The 13,784-nt window shown below is 41.3% G+C and overlaps 1 protein-coding gene across 1 annotated transcript; it reads right to left on the minus strand.

Moving 5' to 3' along the window:
• Positions 1 to 863: 863 nt before the first annotated feature.
• Positions 864 to 11,567, minus strand: LOC134149664 (transcriptional repressor CTCF-like). The gene is given in 12 exon segments (XM_062592898.1): positions 864 to 1,027; positions 3,057 to 3,097; positions 3,099 to 3,134; positions 3,136 to 3,188; positions 3,604 to 3,786; positions 4,235 to 4,395; positions 6,039 to 6,188; positions 6,983 to 7,103; positions 9,356 to 9,489; positions 10,385 to 10,432; positions 10,780 to 10,957; positions 10,959 to 11,567. Coding segments are annotated over 12 exon segments (1,872 nt in total). The 5' UTR covers positions 11,562 to 11,567.
• Positions 11,568 to 13,784: the final 2,217 nt, after the last annotated feature.

Raw genomic sequence — 13,784 nt, forward strand, 5'->3', positions numbered from 1 at the left:
GGCTGCAGTGACCCACTTATAAATCACCACTTCTGCCTTAACATAGGATTCATAAACACAAAATACAGCTACAAGACAGAGCAAAGAAAATGTAGTCATAAAATTGTAACTCAAAAAGAAGGTTAATTATGCATGTTTCAGTTATGTACTTCAAAACCAGATTTCACGTGTGGGTATCTGTTGATCTTCAAGGAGTAGTCTGGGTACCTTTCTCTACATGATTGGTTATCAACAGCTTTTCCAACATTTACACTCTATAAAAGTCTCTTGTCACTTGGTTTGAAAGGAATTAAAATACCGGGGTTTATTTTTGCATACCTCTTAACTAATGGAAAAAGATTAAAATGTAAAAAAAAAAAAAAAAAAAAAAAAAAAAAGTTATTTACAAGCTTGACCATTACAGAAATGCTTTGCAGAAAGCAAAGCATATAAGCATATTAAGGACAGAAACCAGTTGGAGCATGCCAAAACTACCGTGTGCAGCCGACTCGGAAAACTGGAACTAGTCGGTGGGGAAAAGCAAAAACATTTTAAAAGTCTAGAACCCTCTCAAGTCTGCATTTACAGTTAAAAACACTACTGAGAAAAGGAGGCTCAAAGACTCTGGGAACTGGAAGGGCAAGTCCGGAGTGGTTTACCATGTACTCTAGTCAAGGCTTCCACTTTTGTATATTAAAACTTGTTGCATGTAAACACTGTCCTTGGACCAGCTTTACAATGCAGCTCAGAGCAAAACTAATCAAGCATCTCATAGGAAACCCTGAAGGACTCCAAAATACTTCCTAATGTTCCACGATCCTGTAATGCTAACATAAAACAGCAAGTTCTAGTTAAATCACAGTCTAACATCATTTTAAGTTTTATTATTTATATTGTTTTGGTTGGGTGGCAGCTTTGCCTGATGGTCTTCCTCTTCGTTTCTTACTAGGAGGTGGTGCAGGAGCCTCTTGCTCAACTTCTGGTTCAGCCTCAATTTCTACTGCTGTCTCCTCTTCATTATCATCCAAATCTGGTTCAGCACTTTCCTCTAGAAAAAAAAATTAAAGAAACAAAAAAAATCCTCGAAGAAGTGCATTAAGCAAGTCTTTAGTTTAAAGAGGTTAAACACATTCACCTACAAAGAGCCATTACTTAATCCTCAACTGAAGGGAGCTGGCTCTGGTAACAGAGAAGGCGAATGAGGCCTTTGCTAAGAACCTAGTGGCACAGACTCAGTTTGTTACTCCTACATTAAAGGGAACAAAATGCCATTCAGAAAGGGAAAGAAAACATGATTTCATTTGGTGGTAGTGACTTCAATACCTCTATGAAACACTCCAGAAGTCAAGAGTGATCCAACAGTAAGTCTCCTAGCCCCCAAGAAACAGCAGCACTGTACTTATCTTTTTCTGTAACGTAGATCAGCAACTGGGGTAGCAGTTCCTGAACACCACAACTAGTGTTCAGGACCTCAACGTCAAGTTGAAAATAGTAAAGTCACATGGAACTGGGGAGGTCTTAAGCATCACAGATGAACACAGCTTTGCAGACACCTTGCCATGCTTTCTAGGATCATCAACATACCATAGATCATCAATCAGTGAGCAAGAGCATCTTCTCCAAGACCTCTCTTTATGAGGTAGAACAGCCTATTTTACGAGGCCCTGTCCACCAACTGATTTATGATAGCACCTCCCCTCCATGCCAACTAACTGCATTTCTTAGAAACTGATTCCAGTCCAATGGTGCTCATGACAAGTTTTAACTTCTTGCAATTTTTTTGTGGTTTATTGAGCTAATGGTGCAAAGTTTTATACTTCAGGACATCCCTGAAATTACCAGTTAGCACCATCAATGTGCCCAGAGTACTCCATGCAAAACCAAATCAGACAATAAAATAAAAAATAAAAGATGTCAAGGGGAACAGACTGTCAGAAGGGTAAAATGACTGCCCCAGAATGTCTAAGTATGTCCACTGCACAGAAGAGTAGCTTATCTTCCTCATGAAGAGGTGAGCCATTGCATGAGGCATACTTCCATTTATTTGAGGGGGAAGAATGAACTGTAGAAATTTCATTTTCTTAGAAGCAGCAATAATGGCTCTAATACTTTTCAGTTAAGAGAGACACCCAAAAAGTATCCAAGCTGCACAACTGTTGACCAGGGTGTGATAAAAATGATTACTATCAAGTGAAAAATACCTTCAAAAAGGTGGCCATTGGTCTTTGGGATTCCACAAAGATGAGGCGTCATAACACATACCAGGCCTCAACTTCAAATCTCACAAGTAAATTAAGACAGAAAACAGAAAGCAGCCAAACATACTAGGGTTAACTATACGCTGCCATCTTATGGGTGCATTTCTGGCTTGAAAAAAGATCAGTTCAACATCCCAGAAAGACTGCAAATACTCTGGATATGATGTGCTTTCATCCCCCTCAGTCAGATTATGCTGAATGGATTGATTTTATTGCCACAAGATCTCACATTAGCATCTATTTGTTCTGTGCATTACTGCTTTGCAGACATTTCCTCATGTCTGTAAGTACCTACTTCCTTATGTACAAGGAGGTATGCATGTGCTGCGCTATTGTACGCAGTCATTCAAAGACAAATTTCTTTTATTGAACTTTTCAGGTCCTACCTTTTTAGAGCTTCTTCATATTTTCCTCAGATCTCAACTTTTATCAACTAACAGTCTGTCTACTTCAGCAGCTGACAGGCCAAAGCAGGGGACAACATGACTTTAGTACTGGAAAAATGTATCAGACAGTGTACTAACACACAGAAGAGCATGCAAGACAGACAACTGCAGTCTAGGCAAAGGGTAACAGACACAGCACTTTTTTCCCCAACTACTGAGTCTCGGAAGAGGTCCAGGACAGCCGAATTCACACCATCCTTCCTAAACACACACAGTCCTCTATGTACATACATACATGATCGTTTTTTCCCCTTATCGAGTACATAAAAGCCTTTCAGGAACCAAACCGAACCTGCAGAACTGGCAAACAGCTAACAAAGAAACAATGAATCACAAGCCTGTAATGCTAAGAAGGTACTGAGCTGAATCTTACCACTATCAGAGGAATCTTCTTTCTTAGAGCGCATTTTTCTTTCTGCCACATTTGCCCTTCTTTGTCTCTCCTCCATTCTCCTTCCCCACCATCTGGGCCAGAACAATTATCAGCATGTCTGGCCATTGTATTCTGTTCAGAATGGGGGGGAAAAAAAACAAAACAAAAAAAAACACGCATTGAAATCAAGATCAGATATTCTGGCCCTGTGTTTACACAGACATTTCTGACTGCTTGTCTCTTTTTCCTCTTTGTAATGGAAAAATATTTACCAAATATAGGTAAATTTCACTAACTTCTACTCATAAAGTTGAGTTTTCCTACTGCTCATGATGCCACTGCTAGCACATGCCAGTATCAGTATCAATACCAGAGCCTCCTCTCAGAGAGCAGCAAGTGCCGCCATTTAAAAGATCAGTGTTGTGCCTTGTGCCCCAGCCACCCTTTTCTTTGAGTAACAGGGCTCCTCCTTTCCAAAATCCCCATTCAACCAAAAAGCACAACTCAAAATGTATTTACACACACACAGACACACACACTCCCTTACCCTGTGAGTGCAAGTTTTACCACACTTGGAACAGACAAATGCAGCAGGGACAAAGTTGGGATCATGGTATCGTTTGAAGTGCTTATCAAGGAGCTGTTTTTGATGGAAGGTTTTATCACAATGGCTACAGGCATAAGGCTTTTCTCCAGTATGGGTCCGTTTATGCATGATCATGCGCCACTCCTGGTAGGGACAAACCAAAGAGAAAGAATAACTTGAAAACTTTCAGATGCAGACACTGAGAAATTTATTTCTGCAGGCAAGACGAGGTCAAACACTTTAGTCCAAGAAAAACACCCAGGAGAAGATGGTCCTGCCCGAGTGCAACCACACTCTGATTGATGGCATATTCGGTCCTACCTACTTCCATCCTCCAAGCAACTCTAGCTCTTTGTCAACAGGTATGCCAAGGTTGTGACTTAACTCCCTTAAAAGATACTCTCCACAGGGGAGCACTTCAGCAGAAAGCAAAAGCCACTGAACTCTCCCATGCCCTTAAAATAAATAAATAAAAGTCAGAGAGCTAACACTGATTTTGAAAGTTGGTCAAACTTAACAGATAAGATTTCTTAGCTTACGTGTTTAGCTCCTGTTCTAATGCTCTTAAGGGGTGTCAGTCCCACCAGCTTACCTGCCTGCATGCATAATCACACTGGTCACACTTGAAGCGCTTCTCATTCTTGTGAGACTTTTGATGCCGTTTGAGGGCATATCGCTCATGAAACACAGCATCACAGTATCGACACTTCTTGCCCTGCTCAATGTAGGAATGCTGCTTTCGCAAATGGACACCTAGGAATGCAAGAACCAGAGCCTTTAATCACATCACGGCTATCCAAGGGTGAAAGAGCCTGGTATACAATCTCTCAGTATCTTTCCCTCTGTATACTCTTGAGTTCAGGTGAGGAAAGTAAACTGTTAATTTGAGATTCTATCAAAAAATTAATAGGCTTATAATTAACAGCAATCAGCATAATTTCTTGACAGAACTGTCTAGTCAAAAGCTTAGTAAGGTTTTTTAAAGGATTCTAGATTTGGTTAATATCAGCAATCTGTGCTGATACACTTGCATTTGATAAAGTGTTTGATGATATACCACATAACTTATATTCAAAATTCACTATCTGCAAAATACAGCAGGATTCTTAGACTGTTAGTGTGTAGACTGTTTCAAAAATCCATCTCAAAAACATAGCAGCCAGATCACTGATGCCCAGGACTGCTTCGGACAATCTGTAAGGATTCTCTTGGAAGACAGAGCAACATAGATTTTTGCTATTGAAGTTCATGCAACAGATGAAGTAAAGTCAAGGTAAAACACAGCACTGTCCTCAAGACACTTAAGACCACTCTGAATTGCCTGAATACAGTCAGAAGCCAGGTAATACATTGGGAAACAGGATTTTTTGCAGGATTAGAAGTCAAAGTGACAAGACTAGAGGGTAACAGGGGTACCAACAGCTAACCCCTATCAGAGGTTTTAATCACTTTAAAATCCTCCAAATATGAGCATATTGCACCTGCACAAGGTAGCCTGCTGTAGCTTGAACAATCATTATGAAAAAAAAATCTTCACAGCTATTCTGTTTTTTCCTGTTATAGATCAGTACTTGTTTGCTTCATAGACACTTGGTGTCATCGTCTCAACGTGTCCTTCATTGTAGCACTTTACATCTGTTTGTTATGAAGGAGAACCTACCTTCCCGTTATCTGGTTGATATTTTGCTTACAGACCCAATTATGCCAAATCTCGGCCTTTTCTTCACTGAGAAAGATTATCTTCAATTGCTCTGGGAGTAGTACTATTTTTCACCTTCTTGTATATCATAAAAGAGAGCTTGCCTACTAGAATCATGGGGAACTGCTCACCAGGTCAACACTCTCCTACTGCAAGGACTCAGGGCTTTTGTGACAACTCAGTCTCTCCTATTCTGTCTGTGGCACACAGCTCCACTTCCTGAAAAATGAAATTGTTTAGGCTAATTCAAGCCTTTCAGCTTGATGAAGATATATCTGGGTGATAATTAATGGCCTCCAATACATAGGAGGTCACGCCAAATGACCTTCCAATTTCTTGGACCTTAAGTCGTACAGTTAAAATATTAGTCTAAGTTCAATAAATGCCTCGCACCTATGGACATGAAAATAACTTGCCTTGGATGCTTGAAAAACATGCTGCATTTTCAAATAGTGAAAAGCAATTGAAAGTGCTGTTCCCATAGCATGCAGCAGTTACTGTAAGCTGAAAGGCTAAAAGTATGTATTACCAGCCACACTTCTAAGCCTGTGCTTCATTTTGTGCAGTTACTGGATTTACTAGGTTAAAGCGGGGGGAAGACAGCTGATGGGTTACATGAACTCTAATTTTGGGAAGGTATGTTTTATGTAGCCTTCTGCAGTAACTTCGCTAATGGCCACGTTGCCAAGATACATACCCAAGTCCCTCTTTCTTGCTATAACAGTATCACAGTGAGGACAGTGAAATTTGGCCACATTCTCCGTATGTTTCTGTAAAATGTGCATCTGCATGTTACCACTCCGAGCGAAGCGAGCATGGCAGATGTAACATTCATATGGCTTCTCTCCTACAGTAACGGAAGGAAAAAAAGTAGCACGAGCACTTTTATTAACAAGAAATCTAATCAAAAAGCCCTAAAATAAAATAACTCCCCAGAAACCAGCAAACAGTTCAATGATGTTTCTTTCTCTAGAAGTTTTAGTTCCCGTAAATATCTTTCTACAACACAAAGACAAAACAAATTCACTCTTGAGCAAATGAGTTAATTATTAGTCCTTACAATGAGAAACACATTCAACACCTATATGCAAGATGCTGGAACACTGTGAACATCAAATTTGAGATTTTCTTTTGAATGCTGATACATACAAGCACATTTCTGTCATTAAATTTTAGCAGCCTCATTAGTTTAGCACTCCAGCAGTGTTCCATGCTAGAAAAAAAAGTCCTATTTCTGTCACAGAAAAGACTAAGGATCTTCACAAACTGCATCCAGACACTGTTGCAATTACACTCAAGAATGAAACTAAAAATGGCTATAACCTTCAGTGGGAAGTAAAACATCAATAAAGAAGATATTGCTCATCTTCATACTGAAAAAGGGCCTGTATTCTGTCACCTCACAGTGAAGGCAAAAATCAGAATCCTCCAGCACATTTCTCAGTGCAATTACTAGTGTCAGTTTATGAATTTATTAATGTTGATAAACAGTGCATTCTCTTCAGCTACAGACTTCATGCTAATTTTACATCAGACTTGAATACTTCATTTTGCTGACTCCGAGCATGAGCACCATTATGCACTGTCCCAGCACTCAGACACCAGCACACAGACAGCGTGCTAAAAGCAGGACATCAGTACCAGAGTGGGTCCTCATGTGCCTCTTCAGCTTGTAAGTATCCCTGCTGGCATAGCTGCACAAGCTGCACTGGAATGGACGCTCTCCAGTGTGAGAGCGAATGTGGCGTTTCAATTTGGTAACCTGAAAGCCAAGAGCAAGACTGGAGTTAGTAAGCATGAATAGGTAAGATTTCCAAAGTAAAGGAAATCAGTCAAAAATTTTGTTACAGTAACATTTTGTTTCAGTAGCAAGGTTAAAAATAATACAACCAACCAACCCGTTTCAGTGCCAGTCTTGCACTGCCATGTAACCACTCATACTCCCTTTCCCACTCTGTTCCACCTCCCAGCTTTACTCCCAGTCTTGTTCCTACATTCAAAGCAGCCGGATTTTGTCTCCTGCGCTCACCTTACTGGCATCAACCATCTCAACATCAGAGGATAAGCTAAAATTTGAAAGCATCCTGGACAGACACAGAGAAAAAGCGTTCCAGGAAAGCATGCACCCAGGAACACTGCAGATGTTCTTCCACAGGGTGCCTCCCGGGATGCCCTCCAGTTACTTTGAGGAAGAAGACAAATCAGTAACTCAATAAAAAAGCCCTAGTCCTACAATCAAGGTGACTTAATCCCTTTACGCTCCTGCCATCATCTAGGAGGCATGAACATAGCTTAAGAATTAGCAGACATGAACGGAAAGCATTTTCTGCTTCGGTAAGAGCAAGCTGCACCAACTGCTGTCTATAAAACCCTGCAACCAGCTCACATAGGACCAACTTGCTTATTCTTTCCTAATTCATGCACTGCAACACAATGCATTCAGCACTTCAAACCTCAGGGCCTGGAATTACAACACTGCAGTCACAGCTCAAAGTTTTGTTTGTTTTTTTAATAAATAAATAAATAAATAGATAAAACTTAAAAGACCTACAAAAACCCCAGCATTCCCCTCCCAAAAAAACCCAAAACATACACACACAAACTGAAACACCCACACCCAGAAAACTCAATAAATAAATAAATAAAAGAAGATTAAGCACCCAGTTCAACAGCTCCACTGTAACCTTCCTCCACTGCACAGATCAGTTTTTAAAAATTTTGTTCGTGACCTTGCTCAGATTTCCTATCACCATCTTGCAATGTAGTTTTTATTACATTTTAAAAGCTGTCCTGCAGTACAAGCAACAGTGCTGCTTAGGGCACAGGGTAGAACATTCAAGTAAGCTTTATTTCCTCAAGCAAATTAGATAACCTCTTAGAATTAGCAAAGCTGTTTTTCACTAATTTGGGAAAGCGCCATTCATTTTGGCAGCAGTCACTTTATCAACAGATATGTAAGATGCAAAGTGCACATTTTAAAATTGGGGAGCATCTCTAGTCTTAAAGTACATTCTACTCAGCAGATACCTGCCTCCTTCAACTCCTTTACTCATCTTAAAGGACTCTCTTTTTAAAAACAATGAAAACTACAGTCTCCAAAGAGGAAATGGAAATGATCTAGGGTTTTGGTGCACAAATATCCTCAAATAGGTTTCTCATCAACTGAGGAAACCCTATCACTTGCTTCCAAAAAAACAGACCTAATTCATATAGAAAGCAGCTCTGCAGACGACCTCAGAGTGCTAGTGGACAACAAGTTGACCATGAGCCAGCAGTGTGCCCTGGTGGCCAGGAAGGCCAATGGTCTCCTGGGGTGCATTAGGAAGAGTGTTGCCAGCAGGTCGAGGGAGGTGATCCTGCCCCTCCACTCAGCCCTGGGGAGGCCTCCTCTCGAGTACTGTGTCCAGTTCTGGGCTCCCCAGTACAAGAGAGACATGGAGCTACTGGAGAGAGTCCAGCATAGGGCTATGAGGATGATCAGAGGGCTGAAGCATCTGCTCTCTGAGGAACGGCTTCGAGAGCTGGGCCTGTTTAGCCTGGAGAAGAGAAGCTTGAGGGGGGATCTTATCAGTGTGTATAAGTATCAGAAGGGAGGGCATCAAGAGGATGGGGACAAACTCTTCTCAGCTGTCCCACACAACAGCACAAGAGGCAATGGGGCAAAAACTGAACCACAGCAAGTTACGCCTGAACGTGAGGAGGAATTTCTTCACTGTGAGAGTGACAGAGCAGTGGAAGAGGTTACCCAGAGAGGTTGTGGAGTCTCCTTCTCTGGAGATATTCAAAGCCCTCCTGGATGCAATCCTGTCTAACATGCTCTAGGTGACCCTGCTTGAGCAGGGAGGTTGGACTAGATGATCTCCAGAGGTCCCTTCCAACCTTACTGATTCTGTAATTCATAACCCATTTACTCAGAGGCTTTTCAAAAATGGTCAAGGAGGAAAGTTTGTAACAGATGATGAGTAAGTCTTGAAGCATACAAGCATGTACTTGGCACTGTGACAATTAACATACCTCCACACTAGCATAATCACACATTGAGCATTTGAATGGTTTCTCGTGGGTGTGTTTGTAGCGGCGATGCCGAACCAACTCTCCACTGGTCACAAAGGCCATGTCGCAATCCGGGCACTTGTGAGGGCGAGTACCTAATCATTTGCAGGAAAACAGGAAGATGGGGACATTCAGATTTAGTGGCAAAAAATATGACACAGCTTCTCCCTCTCCACCCCCCCACCATGAATCAGCAATGTTCCTTTTCTTCTGAAAGATTAGATTACAGCAGCAAATGGCACGCAGGCGTCATAGCCTTTGTATAAACAGCCAATGGACAGAAGATACTGCTAGAGACTGTACATGCCTTCAATGAGGGAAACAAACTCCCTTATTTTCTTATCACTTGGCTATTTGCAAATTTCGAACCATTCAGTTAGATAATGCAGAGATATGAAAAGAAAGCTAAGAACATGAATTACACTTTTTTGGCAGAAGGGTCAAAAGAACATTGTTTAAATTTGATGACAGTTATGAAATTACTCCTATATTAAGTTTTATAACAGAAACTTAAGTGAGGAACAATGGAAACATGCTTTCATTCCTACATGTTTTACTGGTCCAGTTTATAACCTATTCCCTGTTTTGTTTTTCTGCTCCATCTGCCTTCTGTTTAGCTCCAGCCTCACCTTATTTTTCCATAGGAAGCAATGGCAGCACAAATCTCAGAACACAGCAAACTGAGGGCCCTAATAACACCCAAGACAAACAGAATGTTTTCTACAGCTTTAAGTAACTTTGGATCAATCCCAGAGTTAGTTTTTGTATCTATGTACAGAATGAGCTTTGCACCTAACACGGTCAGGTGAAAAATTGCTCTCACAGGGGAAGAAAAAAAAAAGAATAAAGAAAGAGATCAGCATTGCATAGTTTCTTCCTTTCCAGCTTGTCCCATAGAAGAAACCTGACAGATTCAGATAGACCCAACGTGCCTATAGAATAAAGACAGAGTAGATTCTATTAGAAGAATGTACACAAAGGTCCGAGTACCTGTGTGAGTGTTGAGGTGCTTCCTGAGTAATGTGACTCTCTGAAAAGCTCCGCCCCCCAAAAACTAATTATACCACTGGTTCCTGATGTAAAACTTTATTGTACACAATAATCTCTTGAATATGCATTACAGCAAAAAGCAGAACCTTTTCAATTGTAGTGATATGGGAATACTAATACCACAGCATCACATAAGGCAAATGAGCTCCTTTGCAAGCCTATAGACAGGAGAGAGTAGGTTTGCCTAGAAAACAGAGCTGAGAGCTCTTATATAAAACGGTAAGTGACACTGAGCATGCCTGCTTTACTCCCATTTGCATCTACTCAATCACTTCAACTGTACTGAAAGGTGCAGTCACAACCAGTGCAGTTTAGAAATCCGCTTACAAACCCACCTTTCTTTTTGATTTTTGTTGGTTTAGGTGGCTTCATGTTACCCACTACTTTTTCTGCATTGACCTCAGACAACAAACCCTCCTGTTGCTCCTCTTCAAAGTCATACACAGAGACATCCACATCTTTGCCTTCCTCAGTGTAGCATAGCTTACTCTTTTGGTTTTTCTTTGTTTTTTTTGGCTGGTGGCTGATAGTCTGGATCTTTTTGCCAATTAGGATCTTCTTGGGGCTGAAGTTCACCTTGTTCCAGCATCTCCCCCTCACCATTTGCACCCACTTTCACTACCTGGAAGCCTTCTGGTAAAGGGGGAGTGTGACAGATCACGGGCTCTCTCTCTTGCAGGCCTCCTTTGGAAACCTCATTTTCATATGCTCCCTGAAGTTCTTCCACAGAAGTGGTGGCAACAGGTACAGTCACTGGAACTGGTACTTGGACCAGCTGAAGCTCACCAAGATTTATAGGCTGCTCTTCCATATTAACAACCTGAGGTGTTCTGATCTGTGTGTCATCCACTGTAGCCTCCGTTTCCTGGTGCACTGCACCTTCCATTACTTCAGTCTTCATTTGAAGAAGTGTTGGATCCAACTGTTCCATCATAACCATCTGCACACCACTATTGACATCCTGAACTACTTCACCCCCATCTGCTTGGTTTGGTGGTATATGACAAGCATCGTCCTCCTGCCCAGCTTCACGGCGTCTTTGATAGGTTTTTCTCTCTTTCCCCTTAATAAAAGTTTCTGATTCTTCCACAATAGCTTCAACTGCCTCACCTTCCATCTCACCTTCTTGCTGTTAAAAAAAGAAAAAAAAATCAGAAGAGAGAATATTGCACATCATCTAATGTAATAATGTGCCATAATAATGGCACACACCCCACAGAGGGACAAGTGGCCTAACCAAAAACCATCAGCTCAACAGCAACAGCATACTGCAGCCAGTTTTAAGAAAACAAATCCAGAACTGTAAGCATTAGTCTCTGCTAGCGTATTGTCGCTGTAAATCAAGGTGATCACAGAATCCTGCCTGGAGTGAAACAGCCGCTGTACCAGTTTCATGGAAAGGAAGGGAAGCAAGGAAGAGAGATTAAGGGATATGTATATTTCTCTTTCTCAAGGACTGCAAATCGCTAAGGCAAGTGATACGGCACGATTACTCCTTATTACCAATCTATGTAAAATAAATAAGCTGAATATCAGAAGCAGTCCTGTGCTATAATCACATTATTTTTATGCCATTAGAAATCTTACATGTAAAAAAGCTGACTCTGTAAAGCACAATATAAATCTGGACCCCCCCCAAAAAAAACCAACCTCCCCCAACAACCGCACTCAAACAAAAAAAAACTTAGTCTGAGAATAGCGATTTTTTTCCCCCCCTAAGAAAAAGCTTTGAGAATGCAAAGCAAGAATTTAAGTCTTCAAAGTTACTCTAAATTAAGTTCATATTTCATGTAAAACTCCAGCTCCAAACAACTATTTCCTCTATGTTTAGACTTCTCTGAACAACACTTGATTGGTATCTTCTCTTAAAAAAAAATAAAAAAAATAAAAGAAAAAAAAAGAAGAAAAAAGAAAGAAAAAAAAAACAAGGATAAGTAAATTTCTTGGGAGTATCCTGAGCTTCATTCCTTTTTCCATTTATGGGCACTGCCTTGCCTCAGAAGGCAGAACACAGGATGAACTTGAGCACAGTGCCCTCTGTGGGTCGAAGGAGCCCCAGGATGCAGACAAGGCTCAGTTAAAATTTTATTTCAATCTCAATGGTCTGGTCTAGTGATTTCCCATGAAAACTAGGCTAAATCTAGCCAGGGCATCAACAGCATGTAATAATTCTAAAGCTCAGTATTTTAGCAGGTAGGTCTTAATTTTAACTCTCAGAACTTTTGTATAAAAGCATTATCTCCTTTTTGACAAATTTCTCCTCTCTTCTCTCTTGCCCCAACAACCCAGCATTATTCTCTACACAGGATTGTTTCAAAACCCCTCAAAACACTCTAAGACACCCCCAAACACCTGCCACCTTCAAAAAAAACCCATCCCCACCCCCTCAAAAAAATCACACAGAACTAACTTCACCCAATCATCTTATGAAGCTTGTGATCAAATTCTAATTCCAATCCCAGGGCTGATAGGAGACATCCACATTTTCTGATTTTATCTGTTGACCTCTCAGACCAACTAATAGAACCTCTTAAAGCTATCTTTTAAACTCTGTACATTTCGTATCATGTCACTACCAGCTGTCTAAACATAGCCTTGCGCATTCGTTTCTGAAATACATAGGCATATATACATAACATGAAACGTAGCTATCAGTCTTTATTAGACTTCAGAAATACAAGACATGTAATTATTATTATTTTAGAGAATACTCGCTTTTACTGTTACGGCCTTTTTTAGTATCCTGCACTACTTCTTTGAGAAAAAGATGTTCTTCTCTTTTTTCAGTCTGCTTGGACTAGGGTCACTTACTAATGTGCAGCCTTGATAGTCTCTATGTTTCTTGTGGGCAGCAGCAGTCTCCAGGGGGCACCAGATACCCAGAAATACTGACATAGGGCTTCATGTGAACTCCCTGCAGGGATCCTGCTTCTCCTTTTTCTTAACACTCATCAGCTTTTCAAGTCACAGCAAATCCATATGGACAAACAGCTGAAGAACACGAGATGATGCAAGTACTTTACACTAGCCAGCAGGCGATCAGAACGGAGCTTTGGTCTTTAGCCTGCAGCAATTGTGAAAGCGTGCCCAGTTGGGCTGACACTCCTGGCCTCCAAGCGACTGATGCCCAAGTCACCTCAGAGCCACAAACAGCAGACATGGCCCTGCCACTGGCCTACACGCCGCTCAGCCACAAGGCATCTCACAAGCCTGACCGTAGCACAGGCCTATAACGCACGCAGGCACAAGGCACTTCCCAACCACCACCACCACCACCAGTGGCCACAGCACTGGCCTGTCACGCACGCTCGCACAAGCCGCCTCACAGCCACCACCAGCA

This window comes from Rhea pennata, chromosome 21, assembly GCF_028389875.1.
Source record: "Rhea pennata isolate bPtePen1 chromosome 21, bPtePen1.pri, whole genome shotgun sequence".
NCBI classification, from domain to species: Eukaryota; Metazoa; Chordata; class Aves; order Rheiformes; family Rheidae; genus Rhea; species Rhea pennata.